This window comes from Zalophus californianus, chromosome 17 (assembly GCF_009762305.2).
Source record: "Zalophus californianus isolate mZalCal1 chromosome 17, mZalCal1.pri.v2, whole genome shotgun sequence".
NCBI lineage: Eukaryota > Metazoa > Chordata > Mammalia > Carnivora > Otariidae > Zalophus > Zalophus californianus.
In genome coordinates, this window is record NC_045611.1 from 56558716 (window position 1) to 56583381 (window position 24666).

At 59.0% G+C, this 24666-nt stretch overlaps 2 protein-coding genes across 7 annotated transcripts; one reads left to right on the forward strand and one right to left on the reverse strand.

The window, feature by feature from the left end:
• Window positions 1–40: 40 nt before the first annotated feature.
• Window positions 41–8578, reverse strand: TFPT (TCF3 fusion partner). 2 transcript variants are annotated; one of them, XM_027618483.2, is made up of 6 exons: window positions 8161–8578; window positions 6678–6936; window positions 3986–4056; window positions 857–926; window positions 547–765; window positions 41–189 (listed from the first exon to the last, which is right to left on the reverse strand). In XM_027618483.2, exons 1-6 carry the CDS (start codon window positions 8181–8183, stop codon window positions 70–72), a joined length of 762 nt encoding a protein of 253 aa, XP_027474284.1. In that variant the 5' UTR covers window positions 8184–8578; the 3' UTR covers window positions 41–69. The 2 variants fall into 2 exon arrangements, with proteins under 2 accessions (XP_027474284.1, XP_027474285.1); XM_027618484.1 differs by lacking the exon at window positions 8161–8578 and adding an exon at window positions 7861–8066.
• A 74-nt stretch (window positions 8579–8652) lies between these two features.
• On the forward strand, window positions 8653–24430 carry PRPF31 (pre-mRNA processing factor 31). 5 transcript variants are annotated; one of them, XM_027618360.1, is made up of 15 exons: window positions 8728–8742; window positions 8850–8939; window positions 11128–11312; window positions 11411–11471; window positions 13736–13819; window positions 14384–14481; window positions 15349–15455; window positions 16873–17042; window positions 19150–19307; window positions 20778–20867; window positions 21835–21962; window positions 22043–22115; window positions 22547–22675; window positions 22774–22872; window positions 24033–24428. In XM_027618360.1, exons 3-15 carry the CDS (start codon window positions 11136–11138, stop codon window positions 24156–24158), a joined length of 1500 nt encoding a protein of 499 aa, XP_027474161.1. In that variant the 5' UTR covers window positions 8728–8742; window positions 8850–8939; window positions 11128–11135; the 3' UTR covers window positions 24159–24428. The 5 variants fall into 5 exon arrangements, with proteins under 5 accessions (XP_027474159.1, XP_027474161.1, XP_027474160.1 ...); XM_027618358.1 differs by lacking the exon at window positions 8850–8939 and having other exon boundaries at window positions 8653–8742; window positions 24033–24430; XM_027618359.2 differs by lacking the exon at window positions 8728–8742 and having other exon boundaries at window positions 8777–8939.
• Window positions 24431–24666: the final 236 nt, after the last annotated feature.

The following is a 24666-nucleotide window of genomic DNA, read 5'->3' on the forward strand; positions in this document are numbered from 1 at the left end:
GTGATCAGAGGTGGAAACAGTAGACAGTGGCCAAGGCGTTTCTGGGGGTCAGTTTATTGGGGGTGGGGGTCAGTCAAAGGGGGGGCTGGCTAGGGTGGGGTAGGGCAGCAGTCTGTCTGGCCCCCGAGAAACCCAACTGGAGTCCAGGGCCTCATCTGCTTCAAAGCCAAAGTCTTCCTCGACCTTAATCTGGGGGAGAGAAGGAGCCGGCGTGAGCAGGCCCACCGGCCTCAGTTCTGGCTCCTCAGACAGCTTCCTCTGTGCACCTGGGCGAAAACCCCAACACTCCCGCCTTCCCTTCCCCCCCCCCCGTGGTCTCTGACCCTCCCTCCCCCCTCTGCTCCAACCTTCTCCCCCTAGCCTCCTCCAAGTCTCTCTCCTTTTCCACCCAAGCCCTCACCTGGCTTTTTCCGGCTTTTTCTCCTTCCCTACCCACCAGCCCTTCCAGCCCCACCAACTTTCTCCAGCGGTCCCCAGCGCCGTCCCCAGCCCTGAGCCTGCGAGCCCCCACAGCACTGTTGCCAGACCCAGGAGCCCTGGTCCCACCTGCACCGGGGCCAGCTCTGGAGTCAGCACAGCTCCCGCTCGGCGTCCGTCCCGGGGTGCTCGCCGCCTCTTGCGTCCGCTGGGCCCTTCAGCTGGGGTCGGGCTGCTGGGCTCTGGGGGTGCAGGCATCCTTCGGGGCGGGGACAGCCCCTCTTTCTCTGGAGGCTCGTTCTCGGCGTTGCCGGGGGTGGGAGCATCTGTGCCCTGGCTGCCCTCGTCCTGGGGGGAGAAGGGGCAGCAGGGGAAGACTCTGTCCTGGTGCCCAGCCCCCCAACCCCCCAGCCCCAGCCCCCCAGGAGGCCATGCTCACCTCCAGGACGATGGTGAGCTGGCTGGTGCGGTAATCGTCACCGTAAGTGTCCAGCACTCTCATGAGGAACCTGTGTTGAGAGAGAGCCCACCGGGGGCACAACCTCAGCGTCTGGTGGTGGGGGAAGGTGTACCCCACAGCCCAGCCCCAGCTCTGAAGCCAAGGTGGCCCTGGACCCGTAGACCCAGAAGATTCGGAGCTCCCAAGTCTGAGCCCTGGGTGCCAAGTACTTGAGCAGCCGGTGGGACCCTGGGCCAGACAAGGGGACCTCTCTGCACCTGTTTCCTGCTCTGTTGACAGGACAGGACAACACTGACCGGGCGCATTGCTGTGGGGGTGAAACTGCAGCTAGCAGGGGCAGCTCCTAGTGCTCGGCGTACGTCCTGGAGTCAGCCGGTGTCCTCATCCACAGCCGGAGGGCAAGACAAAGATGGGTGCAGAGCACTCCTGCAGGTGCTACCTTCTCTGCCTCCCCCAGTCCCTGCTTCTAAGAACCTTGGGGTTTTTTTTAGCTTTGAATGCTACCTGGCAGCCAGCACCTGGGCGGAGCGCTTTACGTGCAGTCTCTTTCCAGGTGTGTGTGTGCACCTGCTCTGCACCGCGCGTTCTCAGTGCTAGCGATACATCGGGGAACCACACAAAAACCCCTGAGCCTACTGACCTTGGGGGACAATCAGCAAATCAACAAAACAGAATAAGCTGGAAAGTAGGAAGGAGGACGCGCTGGGACCTCAAAAGATGGTGGGGGATGCCTCACTGAGAAGGTGAAGGAGTGGCAGAAAAACATATCCGTAAGAAGGGACAGCCAGTGTAAAGGCCCTGGGGCAGGAGCAGCATGTGTGCTGTGTTCTTGGTGTAGAGCAAAGTGTGATGGGCCCTCGGACACAGGGCCCTGTTGGCTGTTGTGGGATAATTCTGGCTCTGACTCTGGTGGGGCCCCGTGTGGGGTTTGGAGCAAAGTGACTTGATTTGTCTGACCTTTTATCTTTTTTTACTTTTGAAAAAAGAATTTTTAAAAATTTGTGATGAGATACACATAACATACCATTTGCCAATTTAACCATTTTAAGTGTCCAGCTCAGTGGCATTAAGCCCATTCACACTGCTGTGCAACAATCACCACCGTCTGTCTCCAGGACTCTCTGCATCTTCCCCAAGTAAAACGGCCCCATGAAACGACCCCCCACTCCCCTGCCCCTAGCAACCGCCACTCTCCTCTCCGTCTCTGTGAACTTAAGTCCTCACATGAGTGGAGTCACACAGGATTTGTCCTTCTGTGACTGGCTTACTTAGCACAATGTCTTCACCATTCATGGTGTACCATCCTTTTTAAGACTGGATGGTCCTCCTACGTGTGGACCACACCGTGTTCATCCATCCGCAGACAGATGCTCGGATGCTTCCATGTTTGGGCTGCTGTGCAGAATACGGTTATGATCATGGGCGGGCACGTCTCCGTCAGTGGCCCTGCTTTCAACTCTTCTGGGGGATATACCTACAAATGGAGTTGCTAGATCATATGGTAATTGTTTTTAAACTTGGGGGAAGTGCCATACTGTTCTTACACAGTGGCATGTCTTACATTTTAGAAGACCTCCTGGCCACCCCCCGAATTTCTGGCAAGTTCGCAGGTGGTACCAAGACTCCTGGTCCAGGGGCCACGCTCTGAGAAGCACGGGGCTGAGCTCCAGCTAGACCGTTCAAAAAACAATCACCCTGATTTGTATGGTTAAGGGAAGCTTAGCACATGCAGGTCCCTTCCCGAACTTTCAACGTTTTAACCAGAAAGGCCAGTCTTCCCTTTCGCAAACTCTCTTGGTTTTACTGTGAGAGAGAATCTTGGCTAATGGTACAGCCAGGAAAAAAGAGTCACCCAGAGCATTGTGGCAGGAGCCTCGGGAGGGTCAGGGAGGCCAGGGCGAGCATGGCAGGCGTTGGGCAAGGAGCCGAGTCCCTTGGCCCGGGGTGCTGGCCTCCTGGGTCTGTTCTGAGGGTGCATCAGGCGAGGAGGTGAGAGAGAGAGAAGCTGCTGGGAGGGTTCATTCTCTGACGGGGAGCGGACCAGGGGCAGGGGGCGAGGTCAGGGTTAGCTTTGCCTGCATGTGACGTGACCAGAAGTCACAGTCCAGCAGGCGGCTGACAAAGGGGACAGAGTTCAAAGAGCTGCAGACAGGATTCAAAGGACCATGGTGCTGTGACGTTCTGGACACAGAATCCTCTGTGAGGACAGAAACGTCCTGTCCTGGCCACCTGTGGCTGTCGTGGAGGCCCTGCCACATGGCGACAGCCACAGAGGAACTGACTTTTTGAGGTCATTTTGGTTTCGAGGTCAGTTGCCACCTGTGCTGAGCGACTGTGCGGTGAGCGCCACTGAGGAATGGAAGTTTTAATTTCATTTTAGTTGGTTTGGGTAAAAATCACCACTGGTGGCTGCCGAGCACGTGAATGGAGGCCAGTGCAACTGAGGAACTGAATTTTCTATTTCACTTCCGTGAATTAAAATTTATTGTGATTAATGTTAAATTTCAATTTTAACGAAGTCTTGGGTTAAATCGCCACCTGCGGCTACCGTGCTGGAGAGTGGAGGTGTGGACATGGGGGCACCCAGGGCCAAGCCCTAGGGTACTGGGGCGAGGAATGGCCAGGAGGCAGGGAAAGCAGGTGAGTGAGGGATCTGGACGCCAAGGAGGTGCTTGAGGGCAGGTGCGTCCCGTGGGTCAGGTGAGTGCAGGGCTGAGGACTGGCCAGGTCACAGCGCATTCCACAGACACAGGGACACAGCGCGTGGCGGGAGGCTCTGGGCTGGGCTCATCCCATGAGCTCCTGTTCAATCCTCAGCAGCCACAAGATTTTAGCCACCTCAGTGAGCCGGGAAATGGGCTCAGAGAGGGATGCCGCCTGCTGAGAGTCACACAGCAAAACTGCTTGAAACCAAGCGTGTGACTCTACATTCTGAGCTGCTATTTTGCTGTGCGTCCCATTCAAAGGGAGCGCACCTGCCTCCCCACCCTTGCTCAGCCTTTCCCGCAAGGCCTGGGTGGACAGGAAGCAGCCAAGAAGCACGAGAGGTGGTGGAAACAGCAGCTGGGAGCAGAGGCCCAGGGCCCAGGGGGACATGCAAGGGGTTACCTCCGCTCCTGCTGAAGTCTCCGTGTTATCCTTTGCACCTGATGGAGCCTGTTCAGGACCCGCTCATTCACCTGCAGGGAGGCAGGAGAAGGCACAGGTCACCTGGACTCTACTCACTTACTCCATGCATGGTGAATGGAGCCCCGGCGGGGACCCAGGGCGCCAACCACACTGCCCCACATCCCCCGGGCCTACTGCACCCACTCCTTCCCTACTCGGGCGCCTCCTGCTCCTCTCCCTCGCATCCGCCGCACCCCAGCTGGCCTCCTCTTGTCCTGGGGGCCTTCCCACACGCCTGCAGTGCTCCTGCCCTCAAGTCTGACCTCAGAGCTTACCTGCTCAGGGAGTCCACCCTGACCTCCTGCCACACTGCAACACCCCCTCCCGTGCCCCCTGTGCACCCAGCCACTCCTCTCTGCCTCAGTTTCCCTTATAACACTCCCCATCACCTTCTAGCCTATCCACTTCTCCTGCTCGCTGTCTCCCCTACCAGACCATAAGCTCCAAAGGACACAGATTGTGCCTGGGTCCCCATGCCTTGAGCAGAACCTGGCGAAGGGGTGCGGGGGCGGTGCTCCATCAGTATTTGCTGAATGCGTGACTTCCTGCCATGTAAAGTGCTGGGGGGACACCGCGCAGGCCCACTTGCTGGAGATTAGGCAGGCGGTGGCTACTTTAGGTCCAGCAGAGAGGTGTGTGGGCCGAGTCATGAATGAGCAGGTACTGCCCCAGGTCAGAAAGACCTGAGTTCAAACCCCAGCGTGCCCCCTTCAGCTGTGTGACCTTGGGCGAGTCACCTAGAACCTCTCTGAGCCTGCGTTTGTAAAACAGGAATAACACCACCACCTATTCCTGATGGGGTGGAATAAACAGAAACTCAAATACCAGCTCTATTTGAGCAAATGATGTAGTCCCTTTGGACCCTGGTATCCATGTGTCAAACGGGGCTTGGGGTCCCTGCTGCCATTTGAGGGAGTCGGGGGTGGGTAGAGGCAGCAGGGCGTCCTGAGATGTCCTGTGTGTAAAGCCCAGGGCAGGCCTGGCACACAGTGGGTGCTCCCACATGACCACGGTTGCTCTGATGTCACCGCCCGTGTACTGGGAAGCCCAGTGAATACAGGATGCCGGGGATGAAATATTACTGCTATCGTGGAATTCACGTGAGGAGTCTCCAGGGGACAAGAGATAAGAGGGGTGGTTGAGGAAGGAAGTAGGTCGGGGTGAGCTTAGGACGGGGTGGAGCCAACGGTCACCTAGTACAAGACGCAGAGCAGCTGGTTTGTGTGGATCACATCTGATTTGTCTCTCTACTGTCTATTACACCCGTGCACGTATCCGTATATAAGACCACGCGGCAGACAGCATCCTGCGAACGTTCCAGCTGTCACTGGCTGCCTGGGAGCAGCTGGCCACAGGTGGTGCAGCTGCTGGGGAGTACATTTTAATACACGGAGCTGACCTGCTCCAAGCACTCTCCCTGCTCCCACTTCCCACGTGGCCCTCTCCGACATCTGTCAAAGCAAACATCTGTCTTGCTCCAGGCAGCCTGATGCGCTCCTCATATCCGAAGAGGGCTTGAACGTCCGTCCTTGTTCTTCACCTGCTGTCTCCTGACCCCTGCTCCAACTCAGACCACGACACCAGCCTCCCATTGTCCCCAACGCCCCAACACCACCGTTAGGGGTTGGACGGTGTCCCCCCAAAAGGCATGAAGTCCTAACTCCCAGTACCTCAGAACGGACCTTCTTTGCACATAGGGTCTTCACAGGGGTAATCAAGTGAAATGAGGTCAGTGAGTGGGCCCGCGTCCTCAGACAAGGAGGAAATTGGGGCACAGACAGGCACACCCAGGGAGAACGCCACAGGACGGTGAAGGCAGAGATCCACCAGTCGGGGAACACTGATGAATACCAGCAACCACCCGATGCAAGGAGAGACGCAGGTAGCAGATTTTTCTCCACACCCCCACCCCTACCCCCGGCCGTCAGAAGGAACCAGCCCTGCTGACACCTGCTGACAGCCTGATCTTGCACCTGCGGCCTACAGAGCTGTAACAGTACATTTCTGTTACTTAGTGCCCAGTTTGTGGTCCTCGCTTACAGCAGGCCTAAGAGACTAATACAACCAAGCTCAGTCTTCCAAATACCCAGCCCTGACCCTGGCCCTCCCCCATCTGAAACCTTCCAACAGCTCCCCCTCACTTAAACAACAAAACTAAACCCAAACTTCATGCCCTGCTGTTCCTGGCCTTTCAAGATCTGGTCCCTGCCAACTGCACGCTCCTCATTCTCACCCAGGAAGCCAATGCAGTGATGCAGCTCACAGAAACCACGTCTGGGGCGGGAGCCATGGGGATGGAGAGCAGAAGGATCCAAGGGAGACCCAAGCGGCAGAGTGAACAGGACGTGAGGGCCTGATGTGAGGGGTATGGGAGCCTTGAGAAGCCTGATCAGTGCGGAACATGAAGGGCACCTACAAACATCACTGAGCCAATCTGGCTCGTCAGGGCCGCTCATAGAGCACACGGCTCTGCAGGAGCCTTACACGGTGCCTGACACATAACAGGTAGCGAATAAATGAGTGAAAGATTCACTCAGCTAGGTAAAGAAGGCTGGCACGTGGACAGGCAGAGACCGGAAATGGGTAATTTTGGCCAGGGGGCCCCAAAACGGGGGAATCCGCACTCACCTACCTGCTCGATCTCCCGGCAGCGCCGCCCTAGCGCCTGGTACTTCCTACGATTTAGTTCCCGCTGGCGCCGCCGCTGGCCGCGGGCGGCCTCCTCTTCTTCATCTCGCTCCCGGAGCCCCGAGCCACCCAGACCTCCAGAGACGAACTCCACTTCCGTCTCCAGCTCGCTCTCCAAGATGTGACCACCGAACAGCGGAGGCAGTGCCAACTCCGAGCCTGGCGGCGCTGAGAACTCTTCAAAGCCCACAGCTGCCATGGTCCTGTAAGGTCAGGGGGTTCAGGGACCCTGAACCCTCGGCCTCCAGCTCCATCCTCCATCAGACCCGGGAGTCCAGCCCCTCAGACCCAGGAGTCCAGGCCCCCAGCCCCTCCTCCCTCAGACCCAGGGGTCCAGGCCCCCAAACCCTCCTCCCTCAGACCCTGGAGTCCAGACCCCAGTCCTTCCTCCCTCAGACCCAGGAGTCCAGGCCCCCAGCCCCTCCTCCCTCAGACCAGGGGTCCAGGCCCACAGCCCCTCCTCCCTCAGACCCAGGAGTCCAGGCCCCCAGCCCCTCCTCCCTCAGACCCAGGAGTCCAGGCCCCCAGCCCCTCCTCCCTCAGACCAGGGGTCCAGGCCCCCAAACCCTCCTCCCTCAGACCCAGGAGTCCACGCCCCCAGCCTCCTCCCTCAGACCCAGGAGTCCAGACCCCAGTCCCTCCTCCCTCAGACCCAGGAGTCCAGGCCCCCAGCCCCTCCTCCATCAGACCCAGGAGTCAGGACCCCCAGCCCCTCCTCCCTCAGACCAGGAGTCCAGACCCCTAGCCCCTCCGAGGTCCCTCAGACCAGGAGTCCAGGGCCCCAGCCCTCTCCTCCATCAGACCCAGGAGTCAGAACCCCCAGCCCCTCCTCCCTCAGACCCAGGAGTCCAGACCCCCCCCTCCTCCCTCAGACCAGGAGTCAGGACCCCCAGCCCCTCCTCCCTCAGACCCAGGAGTCCAGACCCCAGCCCCTCCTCCCTCAGACCAGGAGTCCAGGCCCCCAGCCCCTCCTCCATCAGACCCAGGAGTCAGGACCCCCAGCCCCTCCTCCCTCTGACCCAGGAGTCCAGACCCCCGCCCCTCCTCCCTCAGACCCAGGAGTCCGGACCCCCACCCCTCCTCCCTCAGACCAGAAGTCCAGACCCCCAGTCCCTTCTCCATCAGACCCGGGAGTCCAGACTTCCAGGCTTGTTCCCCGTGGATCCCAGGGAGTTCAAGCCCCCATCGCCTCACTCAGACCCGGGAGTCCGGGCCTCCAGCCTCGTCATCTCTCAGATCCAGAACTCCAAACCCGTAGCTTTCTCCCCCAGGATGCCCGAGTACAGACCCTGGTCCCTAAGAGAGCTAAACGAAAGCAGTTGCATGCACTACAATCCCCATCCGCCCTCAAGTAGAAGGGCAGGCGGCTGTACGTGATGCAGCCGCAATGCCTTTTGGGAGTGGTAGTTTTCCCCCAAACCACTCACCCCTCTCTCTGCTCCAGTTCCATGTCTCCCGCTCCGGGCGCCGCGGGTCTCAGAATGTCCAACCTCGCAAACCTCTAGGTTAAGTCCTTCGCAAAACCACCAGTCCCATCAAGCTTCACGCCACGGCATCCAGGACTTAGCCGCTACGCCTTCTGGGACTTGTAGTTCCCGGCTTCCGGCTTCCCTCCCCACCCCACCCCTCCCCCTCCACCCTAAGTCCCGCCCGGCTTAAAGGCCTTGCTTTCTCGTCTCACTCCTTCCCCAGTCGTCTGAGTTGTCCCCGTCTTTATTCTCGTCTCTGCACCTTCTCGTCTGGTTAAGGCGATTCCCCGCTTAGCAGGGCCAGTCCTTGGCAATCCGTCAGGCCAAGTCCCCTCTGCTCTCCTCCTTACCGCTTCTGAGCATAGCGGCAGGAGCTAATAAAGTTGTTGTTCCAAAGGCGGCCGGGAATGACGCGGGGCGGGAGCCAATCAGAGCGCGGCTTGGCCGCGACGCCGGCGCGAGACTCAGACGTCATCAGTGAGCGCCGACCGCTGTTTGGAAGCGACTTTTCCTAGAAACCGTCGTGAGAGCCGGGGAGAGGTGCGTGTGAGGGAGTCGAGGGGAGGGCGGACCCGGGGGCGGGCGTGTGCAGGGAGAGGGGCAGCCTTAGGAGATCGGTTACGCAAAGGTCCTCTGTGCTCCTACAGCGTCAGGGCTCTGGCGGTGTGGCGGGAGCCAACGCTGTTTCCCGTCCGCTCGGCGCTGTGCCTGGTGCCTGGGGAGACGGGCTTAGTCAGGTAATGATTATGTAATTACATAATCACGGATGCGCGGGGCGCCGCGGGGCGCACCCGGGGTGGCGGGCCGCGTCTCGTCTGCCGGAGGGGACGCGGGAGGAGAACTGAGGGCTGAGGAGGGCTCGAGCCAGGAGGAAGGAGTGTGAGGACTCGAGGGCGCCGGGCGTCCCGGCGGCGGTGCAGCCGGAGAGGTGGGCTGGCATGGAGCGAGCTCATCGCGGGCACAGTGAGCCGTGAAGCAAGGGGTACGGCTCCTGTTCCTGCAGAAATGTCAGCTTAATGGGGAAGACGGGCATTTGCAAATGTTAGAAATCCAGACAGTCTTAAGTGTTGGGATGAACGAAGGGGCTCCTAAGATGCATTAACAGCGGGTTAGGGCCTAGTCCGGGGCTCGGAGATGCACGCTGCAGGAAACAATGTTTGTGCTCCTGCCTGAGGGACGAAAACATAATACACTCAGAGACCTGGAGAAAGAGCGTGATGTGGCCGGCGTAGGGAGTAGATAAAGTCGTTCCCTCGTTTAGCAGGTATATTTTTCAGTACCAGCTACATGCTAGACTTTGAGCTAGATGATGAGGATGTAGCTGTGAACAGACAGATGTGATGCCCAGGTCTGCTGACAGTTGAGTGGGGAAACAGAAAGGTATATTTTCGGTACCAGCTACATGCTAGACATTCAGCTAGATGGTGAGGATGTGGCTGTGAACAGACAGATCTGATGCCCAGACCTGCTGACAGTTGAGTGGGGAAACAGAAAGGACGTGCAGATATACCCAAGTCTTATATGTACGGGGAGGGGGGTATGTTCTGTAAGGAAAGAGGGGCGCCTGGGTGGCTCAGTCGGTTTAAGCATCTGCCTTCAGCTCAGGTCATGATCCCAGGGTCCTGGGATTGAGCCCTGCATCGGCCTCCCTGCTCCGCGGGGAAAGTGAGGAGGGGAGTTTCAGAGAAAGGCACATGTGAGACCGTGCAGGTGCGTTAAAGAGAAGTGGGAACAAAGGGAGTATCGCATCCAAGGGAGAGAGGAGGGAGTGGGGGAAACCGATCTCATACGGACACCCTTTCCACTTTCTCTGCCAAGAGAAGCTCTCTTTTCTTTATTTACTTGAGATCGAGAGAGCAAGTGACCACAAGGGGAGAGGGGCAGAGGGAGAGGGAGAAGCAGACTCCTTGCTGAGCAGGGAGCCTCAGTTTTAAATTATCCATTTGAATAATTACAAGGAAACATTGAAATGGAGAGATTCTACGTAAAAATTCTGAATCTCTTCTCTCGAAAAAAGAAAAAATCTGGCACCGTGCAACCGACAATCCCATTTGCAAAGCATGTCTGCGGCTGCGCATCAACTGCGCGTTTACGTTGGCCGGGAGTTCTCTGCTCTCCCTGTTGCCCAGCCCCCAGCGTGCTACACTCCACAAATCACCCGCGCCAAGTGTCTGTTTTTACGGCTCATTACGCTTCAAGGGAGGGTGGTGTAGAAGGGAAGGAAATGAGGAAGGGGATTTGTTTTACTGAAAATGGGAAAGAGCAGGAAGGAGGATGGGTTTCTCATTTTTAAAAAGTAAGAGCAGTGGGGAGGATGGTGGTATTGTACCTTGCTGCGTAGTCCTTCTCATTCTTTTCCACTTCATGGGACTCAAAGAAAATACTCATTTTGTCCAGCATCTGAAGTATATGAGGAGGCTGCTCATGGCCAGAGGGGATCAGCCTGGGGGCCCTAGGTGTTTTAGGCCCCACCTGGTTGCCCTGATGGCTGGGGAGATCAGTATTTTAGGCTATCTGTCACTCATTTGGGGCTCAACAATTTTGGGGAGGGGTCTCTTATAGGACAAAAAAAAATCTGAGGAGAGGTCCCATCTCATCAAGGGGAGGATGTAAATTTTTTAAGGCTTGGCGGCATGAGGGGCGTGTTTTGCCTTTTCCAGTAAAGTGAGTATGAGAAGGGTGAGTGGTGTGAGCTATGACCGGAGACCACCTACTTCTGGGAGGTTTGTTCACGGAGCAATTCTCTAGTTATTCAGCACCTATTATGTGCCAGACACAGTTAGGCGCTGAAGAACAAAGCACGTGAAAATACCTGTCCTTATGGAGCCTGCATGCTTGTGGTGTCGATCCAAGAAGGACCAGGCCCTTCTGCAGGGAAAAGCCGCTCTCATTAATGAGGGGGGACCCTGCTCTCCCTCCCCATAGGCCTCGGCATGTCTCTGGCAGATGAGCTCCTGGCTGACCTTGAGGAGGCGGCAGAGGAGGAGGAAGGAGGAAGCTATGGGGAGGAAGAAGAGGAGCCAGCAATCGAGGATGTGCAGGAGGAGACGCAGCTGGATCTTTCCGGGGATTCAGTCAAGAGCATCGCCAAGCTGTGGGACAGCAAGATGGTGAGCGGGCTGTAAAGAGAAACTGCCGGGAGGGGTGACGTGTGCCGTAGCTCTTCTTCCTCAGGGTCCTGAGTTCCAGCTCTCTGTCTCCTGAACAGTTTGCTGAGATCATGATGAAGATCGAGGAGTATATCAGCAAGCAGGCCAAGGCTTCAGAAGGTACCTCTCCCCTCCCAACCCCCCCGCCCACCCAGCCCCTGGGCTCTTTCGCCGCTTGCAGCTTTGGCAGTTCGGTCTGTCGCCCTCTCAGCCTTTTGGAGAGCCCTCTTTTTCTTTCCCATCCCAGCTCAGTCTTCTCCCCTGAGAGTACATCATGTTGTAAGACTGACACTTCTGAAGTCCGTGCTCTGTGCTGAGTGCTTACTAGCTGCAGTAGGACTCACCTCAAGGCTGCTCAGGCTTCAGGAATTCATGTGAATAGTTAAGGGTCTTGCCACATCTGTAAACCGCTTGTTTTATTATTTACTTCGTGTTTTCTTTAGGTCAGCGTACTCTTTTCCTTCAATTTATCTAAGAAGGAAAGTTATTGCTACTGTGAGCGGAAACCTGGTGTCATTTGGTAAATGGAGAGTAACCCTAAGATGTGCAGTTATCAGCTCATCAGCTTTGAGGAACGCTGGGTTGTCTCTTGAATACTCAGCCCAGCTCTGGGAGGCTGCTCCCGTTGCCACCCGTTCTTCCTGACAGGGTGGAGCTCTGGGCTGGAATTTGTCGGCAGAGTCTGGTCAGAGCAGAGTCGCAGGCAGACTCACTCTTTCCTTCCTTCCCTTAAAGTTTTCGTGAGGCACCCGGTGGAAGGCCTGCGTGGGCACTGGGTGCCCTGGGGAATCCGCCCAGGTCTCGGCTCTCAGAATGCTCGGGGTCTGGTGAAACAGACAGGCCAGGTCTGGACAGTTGTGGGCGGGGCCTGCTGGGTGGGGGGAGCGCGGGACACTGGAGCTGCTAGGTGGGGGCTGACCCTGCCTCAGAGGCTAGGAAGAGCTGATTGCTGAAATGGGCTTTGAAGCGTGAATACACACACCATGCCAAGAAGAGCGGCTGTACGCCCTGGGAAAGGGAGCTGTGTGTGCAAAGCCTCACACATCTGGAGTGGCAGAGGTGGCGGAAGAAAGTGCTAGATCCAGTGGGGTTTTGAGCACCAGGCCAGGGAGCTTCTCCATCGGAAGAGCTGTGGGGAATGGAGGATGTCAGGTCAGGCTCCGAGTTCAGTCAGACCCGATCTCACTTGGTGTGTGGTCGGGGAAGCGGACACAGGACATCTCCAGTCTGGGTGGCGGCTGTGTCTACTGGATGTGGCCAGAGTGCCTCGGGAGCGTAGAGGAGACCTTTGAGCCTCCTGAAAGGAGGGGAGGATCCCGAGGTGCCGCTAAGTCTTCAGGACGCAGACATTTGAGCCATCAGCGTTAAGAATGCGGACCCCCGGGGCACCTGGGTGGCTCAGATGGTTAAGCATCTGCTTTCGGCTCAGGTCATGATCTTGGGGTCCTGGGATTGAGTCCCACATCAGGCTTCTTGCTTAGCAAGGAGCCTGCTTCTCCCTCTGCCTGCCACTTCCCCTGCTTGTACTCTTCCTCTCTCTCTCTCTGGCAAATAAATAAATAAAATCTTAAAAAAAAAAAAAATGCGGACCCCGGGGCCAGATCTCAGCTCTGCCGTCTGCTGGCTCTGTGGCATCAGGCCACATCGCTCCGTTTCTCTCTCAGCGTCACTGGTCTCGTGTAACACCAGCCTCCCTGGGTGGTTGTGGGAAAACAGGGCAATACCTGTGAGGCTCCAGGATCAGTGGCACACACGGTAAGTCCTGTGGGTGTTGGCCACTGCGCCTACGGCTTGTGATAACGTCCTCAGTGTCGTCATCGTAGTTATGATCGTTAAAACCTGGAGAGGAACTTCAGAAACGTGTGAGGAAGGGACGTGCCAGGGAGGGGAACAGCATATGCAGAGGCCCAGAGGAGAGTGAAGCAGCCCTGAGTGCTCGGGCACTGCAGCCAGTCCTTCCTGGCTGGCCTGTGATAAGGCGGGGGCGTCTTGAGAGGGTGGGGCTGGGACAGTGCAGAGGCCAGACCGCGGAGCCCGACAGTCAGCAAATACCCAACCAGGCGCTGTTCTGGGCACCGGGGGCATAGCCGTGGGAGACATACACAGTACCTGTCCTCACAGGGCTTCCTGTCTGGGGAGCTTGACCCTCAGCATCAGTGGTGTGGGGAGCCCCTGGAGGGGTTAGTCCCGGAGTGAGATGGGGTCATATGTGGCCTGGCCTGGAGGGAGAGAGATGGCAGGTGGGCCGACATGTAAGCCCACCTCCAGGTTTTCTCCTTGGCCCCCCAGCTCCCCTCTAGCCACACCCTGCTGCCCCCTGACTCCCCCAGCTGTGGGAGTCTAGACACACACCCACCCACCCAGGCTGTTTGTCATCCTCACAGTGATGGGACCAGTCGAGGCAGCCCCCGAATACCGGGTCATCGTGGATGCGAACAACCTGACCGTGGAGATCGAGAACGAACTGAGTGAGTGCTGGGAAGGGGAGCAGAGATGGCCCTGCCTGGTGTCCCTCACACCCTCCTCCCCCGTCCCCAAGGAGGGGATGGGCAGGATCCCGCTGGCCTTCGCCAGGGTCCTGCCTCCGGACCCCTCATACCAGTTCAAGTCCAGGTTCAGCTGCTGTAACAGAGTGGCTTAAATAAGAAGGAAGTGTGCTTTCCTCTAATGTGAGAGTTTTCTGTCTTGTTGACCTGCCACCTGTGTCAGGGTACAAGGTGACTGCCAACCTCCAGCCATCACCTCCACATCCCCGCCCGCAAAACGGGAAAGGAGGGCACAGTTCTTTAAGGGGGTGACCCGGAAATTGCAAGTGTCACTTGAGATCACATCTTGTAGACCAGAACGCTCTCACGTGGCCACATCCAGCCATATGGGCATCAGGGAAACACAGCTTTTTTGCTGGGTGTCCATGAGCCCAGCTGAATTCAGGGGTTCAGTTACTAAAGGAGGAAGGAGAGATGGGTGCTGGGGACAGCCAGCAGAGTCTGCCTGCCTGCTCATCAGATATCTGCCCTCCCCGTGCGCCTTAGACATCATCCATAAGTTCATCCGGGATAAGTACTCAAAGCGCTTCCCTGAGCTGGAGTCCTTGGTCCCCAACGCACTGGATTACATCCGCACGGTCAAGGTGAGCGGAGAGAGGTCAGGACTTGGGAGGAACTGAGTCCCCTTGATGGCCCCTTGTGTGAAGGTGGCAAGGGTGGGGGGGCAGGGAGCAGGTGAATGACCCAGAGTGAGGATGCCGGAGCCTCAGCTGCCTTCCTCGTTCTCTTGAGGCCTGGAGATACTGGAGAGGGATGAGTGGTGGTTCAGCTGCTCCAGGCTTCCCAGCAAGAAAGGGATGGAACCTAGAAAGGATGTTCTCAGGGGTCCTCTGCCCCAGTTCCGATCCTGCTGCTTCCCTGGATGGGTCTCCCAGGAAGGGCTGGGGGCTGCTCGAGGCTGAGAAAGCAGGGAGGGAGATGAGGGGGTCCCTCATGCCACCAACTGGTTGGACCAGGTGGCATTTGAGTCGAGATCTGAAGGTTGACGCAGGGGCAGCCGTGCAGAGATTTGGGGGAAGAAGTTATGAGTATCAAGACCCCTAGATGGACAGCAGCCCTGGTGTGTTCAGAAAGGAGGAAGTGAGGGGCAAAGTTGATGAGTTTGGGTCCCATGTGGCCTCCAAGGCTTTGGGCCTTCTGGGAAAGCCATGAGAGGGTCAGGTGCTCGTGAGGGTGGGGACAGTGGTGAGGAGTCTCCTGGTGAGGCCAGGAGGTGAGGATGATAGCAGGGGGTGTACGCACAGGGAAGTGGTGTGGTCAGATTTGCACCCTGAGTTGGTGCAGGCAGCAGGGCTACCCGGGTCCAGTTCTGGACCAGCCGTGCAGGGCAGATGCTGCTGATGCTCTGAGCGGTGAAGTCCCCGGAACTGGGAGGAGGCAGGCACCCTGTGTACAGACCCCAGCTGTCCCTGAGTCTCTCTGCTTCTCCTCTCTTGCCTTCTCGCCCCCAGGAGCTGGGTAACAGCCTGGACAAGTGCAAGAACAACGAGAACCTACAGCAGATCCTGACCAACGCCACCATCATGGTCGTCAGCGTGACCGCCTCCACCACCCAGGGGTGTGTGCACAGGGGGAGAAGTCACTGGGGCCCCCTCAGGCCCATCTAATTGCAGATGAGGATCTTGGGGTCCCAGTGGCACGGGTGTCCGTCTCAGGAGAACAGTTCACTTCTGTTCCACACGTGTTTGACTAGGGCCTGCTGTAAGCCAGGCACTGTGCTGGGCCCAGGCTGCTCAGCCAGTGAGGAGCCTGTAGTTGGGAGTGGTGAGGCAGAGGGCAAACGCGTAGTAGAAGCGTTTGTCTGTGGCGTGTCATCCCTCACTGGAATGAAAATGTCTGTGAAGGCAGGGACTTTGTGTTGCCCCTTGGTGTGCAACCTTCTCCTCTGGTATCTGTACCTAAGAGGAAGAAATGTCTGTAACCCCAAAGTCCTGTGGAGTGGAGACCTCCCTTGGGCTGCCATTCTGTTCATTGAGTAAATGCTGACCAAGCACTAGGCACTGCTCTGAGGGCAGATTAGAGAACTCAGCAAAGCAGAGTCTGCCTGCCCTGCCCTGCCCTGCCCAAGCTCCCGTCTGGGAGGAAGCAGGCGTACACACAGGTCGAGGGCTGGAGGGCGAGTGTCGGAGTGCAGGAGGGGTGCCAGGCGGCATGGGGTGCAAGAGGAGGGGCACCTATCCTACTGGGCCGGGTGGCTTCCTGGAGGAGGTGACGACTCAGGCTCAGGCAGGGACCAGGCTCTGTAGTGGGAGAACCAGTATCCTAGCTTGCCCCTGCTGGGGGCAGCCTTGAGCATCAGCCCACTGGGCTTTGGTCGCAGGGGCCTCCCGCCGGCCCCATGGTCCCTCTGTGCGCCTTACGGCGCAGATGGGGTGAAGGAGGGAGGAGTATGGCTGGGTTTGGTCACCAGCTCTGCAGCTTCAGGCCAGTCCCCTTCATCATCTGGCCCTCGGGTCCCCCCTCTGTAAATCAACAGTGATGACAGCCCCCTTTGTGGCTTCCTGCCACAAGTACTTGCCCAGCATCTTCCGTGCTGCTGAGAGTCAGACAAGTGTGGGTCCCTCTCCAGGGCCGGCTGGTCCGGCACCAGAAGCGGGCGGGACATGGAGAGGCCATAAATAGGCACAGTTGGTCACAGCTGGTGACAGTGGGCCTCGGTGGCCGGCAAGGCTGAGACCCGAAGGATGAGGAGTTGCTGACGGGGGCACGTGGGCAAAGGCTTCGACGCCAGCGCGCGCCTGGCAGAGGCCGGCGTGGGCAGGCGAGGCCCCAGCCCAGGCGGCAAGCGCAGTGCCCACCCAGGACTAGGATTCCCACAGCCCTTGCTTCCAGGCCGCAGGGCCAACGGGACACGCGTGTACACGGACGTGCACACAGCTGGGAGGACACGGGCTGGCCTCCCGCGCCGGTCAGAGAGCCTACCCAGCAGGGGCCGGGGTCCGACCCCCACCCCTCCCCATGCTCCACCACTGCAGGCAGCAGCTGTCGGAAGAGGGGCTGGAGCGCCTGGAGGAGGCCTGCGACATGGCGCTAGAGCTGAACGCCTCCAAGCACCGCATCTACGAGTACGTGGAGTCTCGGATGTCCTTCATCGCGCCCAACCTCTCCATCATCATCGGGGCGTCCACGGCCGCTAAGATCATGGGTGAGGCCCGGGGGCAGAACGGGGACAGGGGGCCGTCCTTGGATAGGGCGCCCTTGGGGAAGCCTCACCCCTGCTCTATAAGATGGAGCATTTGGCCCAGGGCCCCAGCACCCTGCCCCCCTTGCCCTCGCCCTGTCACCCCTCCTAGAGGTCACAGAGGTCAGCCACCCTGCTTCTCCTGCAGACGCAGGGACACGATGGTAGCCCTGAGCTGGGCTGGACTAGACAGGCTGGAGAGGGAGGTAGCACGGCTGCTGGAGAGTCTGGCCCTGCTCGGCCAGCACGTCCCAGAAGCTCCCAGCTCTGCGCAGACACCTGGGCTGCCCGGCACTAGCAGCATCAGCTCTCAGGACCTCGGTCTCATCCGCGAGATGGGGGCTGCAGTCCTGACGATGTGTTAGGACTGAGGGTGGGCCCTCCTTCTCCACCCCTGCAGTCTCAGCGCCCTCTTGGGCTCCTCGCCCCTTCAGCCAAGAGACTCTTCAGGGGAATTTGGTGAAGCAGCTGTGCTGGGTTGTTCGGGCTGCCCTAACCAAGTACCACAGACAGGGGTGGCCGGCAGCGGGGGGACTTAAAACATCGAGATTCACTGTCACACAGTCCTGGAGGCTGGGAGGCCAGGAGCAGCCAGTCAGCAGGCTGTGCCCTGCGGAGGCCTCTCTCCTCGGCTTGTAGGTGGCCGTCTGTGGCCTCCCCTCTGCGTCTGTGTCCTCATCTCACGAGGACACCGGTCGTACTGGATCAGGGCCCTTCCGATGATGTCCTTCCACTTTAATCACCTCTTTCGAGGCCCATTTCCAAACACAGTCCCATTCCGTGGTACTGGGGGGTAGGGCTTCGATGTAGGAATTTGGGGAGATCCAGTTCAGGTCCCAGCATAGCCTTGGGTGGCAGGTGTGTGCAGAGTTGCAGGGTAGAAAGAAGCAGTGGTTTCAGGGCAAGATAATCTCAAGTGTGGATCCTCCTTCCCCCCTCACTGACCTCACGTCTTTGGGCAGGTGACGTCATGTGCCTTGGTTTCCCCAGTGGTGATAGGGCTTTGCTACTGTCCTACGACTGCTGGGCTGAAATCAGGGTGTAGGCCAGTTCCTGCGTTCCTTTCTGTTTATGGAGCTTCTAGGAAGGAATCCGTTCTGGCCTTCTCCAGCTCCCAGAGGCCGCCTGCGTCCCCCCACCTCAAAGTCTCCTGTCTCACCTCCCTCTGACTCTCCGCCTTTCTCTTCCACTTACCCCGTCTCGCGGTCCTTCACGTGACCACATCTGCAGAGGGTCGCGGGTCGCGGGGATTGTGATGTCAGTGTGTGGGGGCCGTTCTCGCACACGGGCTGCCGTGCCTGTGCAGGAGGCGTGTGTTTGATGAAACAGTAGACCTAGTCCCAGCGCAGGGCCTGGCGCACAGCAGACCCCCCTCAGAGAGGCCTTTTTACCTGCAGCCCCTCTTCCCCGGGCCTGCAGACGTGCTCACGCGAGCCCAGCAGTGACTGATGGCAGCCCCGTCCTCAGGGCGTCCCCGCTGTGGTGGCAGCTGGTGTGAGACACACCGAGCAGGGGCCGTGTGGCTCTGCAGACTCGGGGGACACGTTCCTGTTGGGTCGTCTGCTTGCTGCGCATCCTCAGGCAGGTGGCTTCGCCTGTCTGAGCCTCCTCTGAATCCTCCCTCCGAGACGGGACTTGTCAGCCCCCGGGGGCAGGGCCAGCTCAGGAATTCAAGCAGAAACCGACACAGGGGCGCACGGCACGCCGTGAGCCCCCAGGCAACCAGAAACCGACACAGAGGCGCACGGCACGCCGTGAACCCCCAGGCAACCAGAAACCGACACGGGCGCACGGCACGCCGTGAACCTCCAGGCAACCAGAAACCGACACAGGGGTGCACGGCACGCCGTGAGCCCCCAGGCAACCAGAAACCGACACAGGGGCGCACGGCACGCCGTGAGCCCCCAGGCAACCAGAAACCGACACAGGGGCGCACGGCACGCCGTGAGCCCCCAGGCAACCAGAAACCGACACAGGGGCGCACGGCACGCCGTGAACCCCTGGCAGACATCCTGGGCTGCTCTTGACGTCCTCCCTCTGGCTCTCCTTCCTTCCCTCCCTCCTCTTGCAGGGGTGGCTGGGGGCCTGACCAACCTCTCCAAGATGCCTGCCTGCAACATCATGCTGCTTGGGGCCCAGCGAAAGACGCTGTCTGGCTTCTCGTCCACGTCTGTGCTGCCCCACACCGGTTACATCTACCACAGCGACATCGTGCAGTCGCTGCCCCCGGTGAGTCATCGCCCCCCCCCCCCCCCCATTGCACCTGCCGCGTGGCTCCCCTTGGAGCCTTCTGCCAAGCCGGGCGCAGCCTCGTCCAGAGAGCAAGTTGCCCCCTCTGCGCCTCAGTTCCCATTGGTCCGAGCTGATGACCGTGGTCAGGAGCTCAGAGAACAGGGTCACATGGGGCATCAAAACAAGGACCCTGGAGCACATATGCTGGCGTTGGGGTCCTAGAGCTGCACTTGACAACTGGGCAAGAGGCGGGAGCTCTGTGCCTCAGTGTCCCTGTCCGTGAAGTGGGGAGAATGGGACCTGCTTCATGGGGTTGGATTAGGATTAGGATTCCTATATACGAAACTCTTTCAGGTCCCACTTGCACATAGCAAGTGATGTCAGCATTAGCTCACAAGTGCAGGAGTCCCCAGACCATCCTCAGGTTCAGTAACCCACTAGAGGGACGTACAGACTCCAGGCTGACCCACTTGGGTTATGGTTTGTCGTCGTGAGAGGACAGACTCACATCAGCCAAGGGAGGAAGTGTGTGGGGCCGGGGCCAGAGGTGCCAGCCACCACACTTCCGGGCCTCCTCTCCCTGTCAGGACACATCACTCCTGGCCTCCACACGTGACAGCCTGCAGGGGGACCCGCCCCCAGGGAAGCCCAGCTGAGCCTCAGAGTTTGGAGTTTGCACTGGGGCTCAGTTGTGCAGATGCGACCAGGTAGCCCCGGTGGCTGATCTGGGCTCCAGGTTGAGAGCCTGTAACCCAAAGACCCCACTCTCAATCCCATGGTTGGTCTCTGCCTTGTCCGAGGCCCCCCAGGCCAGCCGAGATCACCCCCCAGGGGGTGAGGGCCGAGGGCGGACCTCTTAGGGCAAGGTTACATGTAGTCACTGCTAACTCCATTATCGTTATCAATTAGACGTGGGGCTGGGGGTTACACCATCTTGGTGTATCTCGGAACGTGGGCCACCGTCCTTTCTGATACACAAACGGATGTGTGTGTTTTTTTTTAAGATTTTATTTATTTGAGAGAGAGAGTGAGAGAGAGAGCGCACAAGAGGGGGGAGCAGGAGAGGGAGAAGCAGACTCCCCGCTGAGCAGGGAGCCCGATGCGGGACTCGATCCCGGGACTCCAGAATCATGACCTGAGCCGAAGGCAGTCGCTTAACCAACTGAGCCACCCAGGCGCCCACAGATGGATGTGTTCTATTTTAATGATTGTTTTTGGCATGTGACAGTCTTCCACCTGCAGTAATGCAGCTGTCTGTGCAAACAGGTTCAAGCTGTTAGTAAGCTGGTGGAAAGAAAACTGTGACAGTGATGGTTTGTTGCCGTAACACACTATTACAGTAACACGTAGTAGGAATGGCGAACCGCTGACCGGCAGAAAGTGAGCCGGTGGCGGCTGGGGTTTGGGGAATGCTCGGTGCTGGCAAAGGAAGCCTCCTATGGACTCTGCCCCTCTCTGCTGCTTCAGGATCTCCGGCGGAAAGCAGCCCGGCTGGTGGCCGCCAAGTGCACGCTGGCAGCCCGCGTGGACAGTTTCCATGAGAGCACGGAAGGGAAGGTGAGGCGTGGGGAGGCGTCCGTCTGTGTGGGTCTGTCTCTTCTACCAGCCTTGTCATCGTTCAGTTTACCTCTGTCTTCTTGGCAGATTTGATCCACGACAGTGGGTGTGTTTTCTGTCTCGTCTGTTGGTGTCCAGACACCCAGCCTGGCACAGCGTTTGGGGCTTCATCTCTCTCTCTCTTTCTTCCTCTTCCTCTCTCTCGAGCACCGATCTGGGTGCTGGGGGTACAGCCGTGAGCCACTCAGACCAAAGCCCTGCCTCCATGGCATTCATGTTCTGGGGAGGCAGGGGGCGGTGAGGAGATGAGACATCTGTGGTGTGTCCAGGGGTGCTACGTAAATGCTGGGATGGGGTCAGACGGTGCTGGGCTGGCGAGGGAGGGGCGGCGCTGGTTCAATCAGGACGTCAGGGAGGCCTTATCTGAAAAGGTGACGGTCTAACGTGCACCCAAGTGAAGCTAGCAAGCAGGTCAAGTGAGTGCTTGGGGGAAGAGTCCCAGGAAGAGGAAATGGCCAGTGCAAAGGCCCTGAGCCTGGCACACAGCAAGCTAGGGAGAGGAGGCCGTGGGTCGGGGCAGGTCATGCAGAGCCTGTGTGCCCCGGAGAGACCTTGGTGCAGCAGAGGTGCTGATGGGGGGCTGATTTGGGGTCTTTCCTGAAGGAAGAGCCTTGTGGGGCCGAAACCACAGAGGTGAGGCTCCCAGGTGACCCCCTCTGCCCACCTGTGCAGGCCAGGGCCGAAGGTTGGGGAGGAGACGCAGGCATTGGGTTTGGCCCTGTTGCATCTGGGGGGCTGCTCGCAACCTCCGTCAAGGAGACAGTTATGTGAGGGGTGCAGGGAGATGTCTGAGTCTGAGGTGGGACTAAACCCCGACAGAGGATAGGTCCCCCAGGCCTGGGGACGGGCGCCACGCTCAGGCCGATGGCCGGGCAGGGCCCTGAGGGGACCCTCCTGCCCTCCCCAGGTGGGCTACGAACTGAAGGATGAGATCGAGCGGAAGTTCGACAAGTGGCAGGAGCCGCCGCCTGTGAAGCAGGTGAAGCCACTGCCTGCCCCCCTCGACGGACAGCGCAAGAAGCGAGGCGGCCGCAGGTGGGCCCTGGGGGCTGGCGGGCTTGGGAAGGGAAGGGAGGGGCTCCTGCCCGCAGCTGACCCCTGGCGCCCATCCCCAGGTACCGCAAGATGAAGGAGCGGCTAGGACTGACCGAGATCCGGAAGCAGGCCAACCGCATGAGCTTCGGAGAGGTCACGCCCTTAACCCTGAGGCCCCTTTCGCATTTCTTCTTCTCTGTGCTGGGGCACCACCCACCTCCAGTCTCTCCCCCACCCCGTGCACCCCAAAGCATAGCACTCAGTGCTGGCCCCATCCCTCCCCCAGCCTTGCCCTCCTGTCCCTGCCCTTCCTCGGGCTTCACCTCTGCCAGTCTCACTATCTGAGCATCATCCTGCTGGTCCTGCGAGAACTAGCTCAGATGCCCTTTCGTCGGCGAGCCCGGTTTCGGTCGTTGGCCCTGCACACACAGCCCCACACACAGCCCCTCTCAGCTGTTAGCTCAGGGAGCGGTAACAGGCCTGTGCTCCTCACTGGGCCCCAGCGGGCACCTGAGTCAGCTGAATGTCTGGGCATCTGGCTGATGGGGGGTGGCTAACTCTGGGATACCTTCCCCTCCCACCAGATTGAGGAGGACGCCTACCAAGAGGACCTGGGCTTCAGCCTGGGCCATCTGGGCAAATCGGGCAGCGGGCGTGTGCGGCAGACACAGGTGAACGAGGCCACCAAAGCCAGGATCTCCAAGACACTGCAGGTACGGGCCTGGCTGGGTGGGCCCAGGGGTGAGGGAGCTCTGGTGGGAGAGCCCGGGCCCAGCCCAGACATCCCGTCCCCTGCCCTCCCCCCCCACAGCGGACCCTGCAGAAGCAGAGTGTGGTGTACGGCGGGAAGTCCACCATCCGTGACCGCTCCTCGGGGACTGCCTCCAGTGTGGCCTTCACCCCGCTCCAGGTACTGTGCCCTGGAGTCGGGAGGCCGGTTCTGCGCTGGCTCCGCTCCCAGCTCTCAGAGTGGCCCTGGGCGAGCCCCTTCCTCTTCCTGGGCTCCAGCTTCTTAGCCTGGGAAGCGGGCACATGACGGAGTTCCTCACGGGGCTGTTGTGGACAGTGTATCAGGGACGCCCCCGGAAGGCAGAGCGCAGCTCCTGGTGCTCAGGCTCGTGGGGACAGAAGGGAAACCATCGTGCCTGCATGCACAGCTAGCTTTAGGGTTGGGCTGGGATTGCAGGTGACCAGTTATTCCCTGTGACCTCGAGCCGGCTCAGCCCTCCCTGAGGTGCTGGGTGGTGGGGACCCCTCAGGGCTCCACGTAAGAAAGTTCATAGCTAGCTGGCTGGGACCCAGCCACCGAGGCACCGGGTGGAGCCACCACACCCGTCCATTCCTCGGCTCACCCGCACAAGAGGGCCAGTGTGTCCCACGGCATCGTGCCAAGTCACTGAACTCATTTGCTCCGTCAGCAAGGGTGTACTGAGCACCCAAGTGCCGAGCACTGTTGCAGGCACCAGGGATGGAGCCGCAGGCACGAGACAGTAAGCCTTGCTCATGGAGCTTATGGGGTGGCGGGGTCAGATGAGTACAATAGAGAGCCCGTCGGAAAGTGGAAAGTGCAGGGAGGACAGGGGGAGAGGGAGCAGTGTCAGGTTGGAGCCACCTGGGGAGGCCTCAGCGAGGCGGTGAGAATTACCCGTGGAAGATACTGGGAATGGTGCCAGCCAGTGTGGGGCCCCCAGAGCTGATCCCTGTGTCACCAGTGGGGCTGATATGGTTTGCACTAGGGCCGCAGGCGAGCCACTTAGCTCTGTGACTTGGTTTCCTTGGTTGGCTGTTCTGAAACATTGGTATTTTTAAAATCCCCTGGAGGACTTGTTAAAAATTCAGATGCTCAGGTCCTCCCCACTCTTCCCCATCCCAGACCCACAGAGTCAGAATCTCCCCAGGTTTGGGGCGGGGGCAGTTTGGTGACTGGTAAACTGTTCTCATGTCTACCTGGAGCCCGAGGACCATGGAGAAGGGTCCCCTGGACATTTCAGAATTCTCTTACTGGGTGGGGGGCCTTGTCAGGGGCCAGCCCATCTCCCCACTCCATCATCACCTCCCTCACCTGCCCAGGGCCTGGAAATTGTGAACCCGCAAGCAGCCGAGAAGAAGGTGGCTGAGGCCAACCAGAAGTATTTCTCCAGCATGGCCGAGTTCCTCAAGGTCAAGGGCGAGAAGAGCGGCATCATGTCCACCTGAGGCACTGCGCCCTGGGGGGCTGCCCCTGAAGCTGCACAGGCCCCGCCCTTCTGAAGGGATGGGGTCAGGATAGGGCTGGGAGGTTCCGTCCTCAGCCCGGTGCCAGGACTGTCCGGGGAGGCTCGGGAGGAGGCCCAGCCCCCCAAGCACCGAGATCGCTCCCCATTGCAGGGGGCGCAGAGCCAGTCTTCACCATGCCTCATCTTTTGTATTTTTAACTAGGAAGGGAGATACTTTTGGAAAAAGTGCAATTAAAAGCACATTATCAGGTTCTGTTCCTGGGGAGTGGTCATTTGTCAAACATGTGTGTGACTGGAGGAGTCTGAGCTGTGGGGTTTGGGGGCACAGATCCAGGTGGCGTCTGGGCCCATCCCTGGCCCTTCTCTTCCCTATTACGGATCCCAGGAAGAGCAGAGCCCTCTGTGTCTCCAACCCACCTGGAGAACGTCAGTCGTTCTGACCTCCAAGGGATGTGGCCGCTGAAAGCCCCAGTTTGCGAACAGGCCAA

Coding starts and splice junctions, on each gene's coding strand:
- TFPT (XM_027618483.2), bottom strand. CDS start 8,183: ATGGAACTGGAGCAGAGAGAGGG. Junction 766..856: donor AGCTCACCATCGTCCTGGAG/GTGAGCATGGCC, acceptor TTCTCCCCCCAG/GACGAGGGCAGCCAGGGCAC. Junction 190..546: donor CAGAGCTGGCCCCGGTGCAG/GTGGGACCAGGG, acceptor TCTCTCCCCCAG/ATTAAGGTCGAGGAAGACTT.
- PRPF31 (XM_027618358.1), top strand. CDS start 11,136: ATGTCTCTGGCAGATGAGCTCCTGGCTGACCTTGAGGAGGCGGCAGAG. Junction 13,820..14,383: donor GGAGATCGAGAACGAACTGA/GTGAGTGCTGGG, acceptor CGTGCGCCTTAG/ACATCATCCATAAGTTCATC. Junction 22,116..22,546: donor ACCGCATGAGCTTCGGAGAG/GTCACGCCCTTA, acceptor CCCTCCCACCAG/ATTGAGGAGGACGCCTACCA.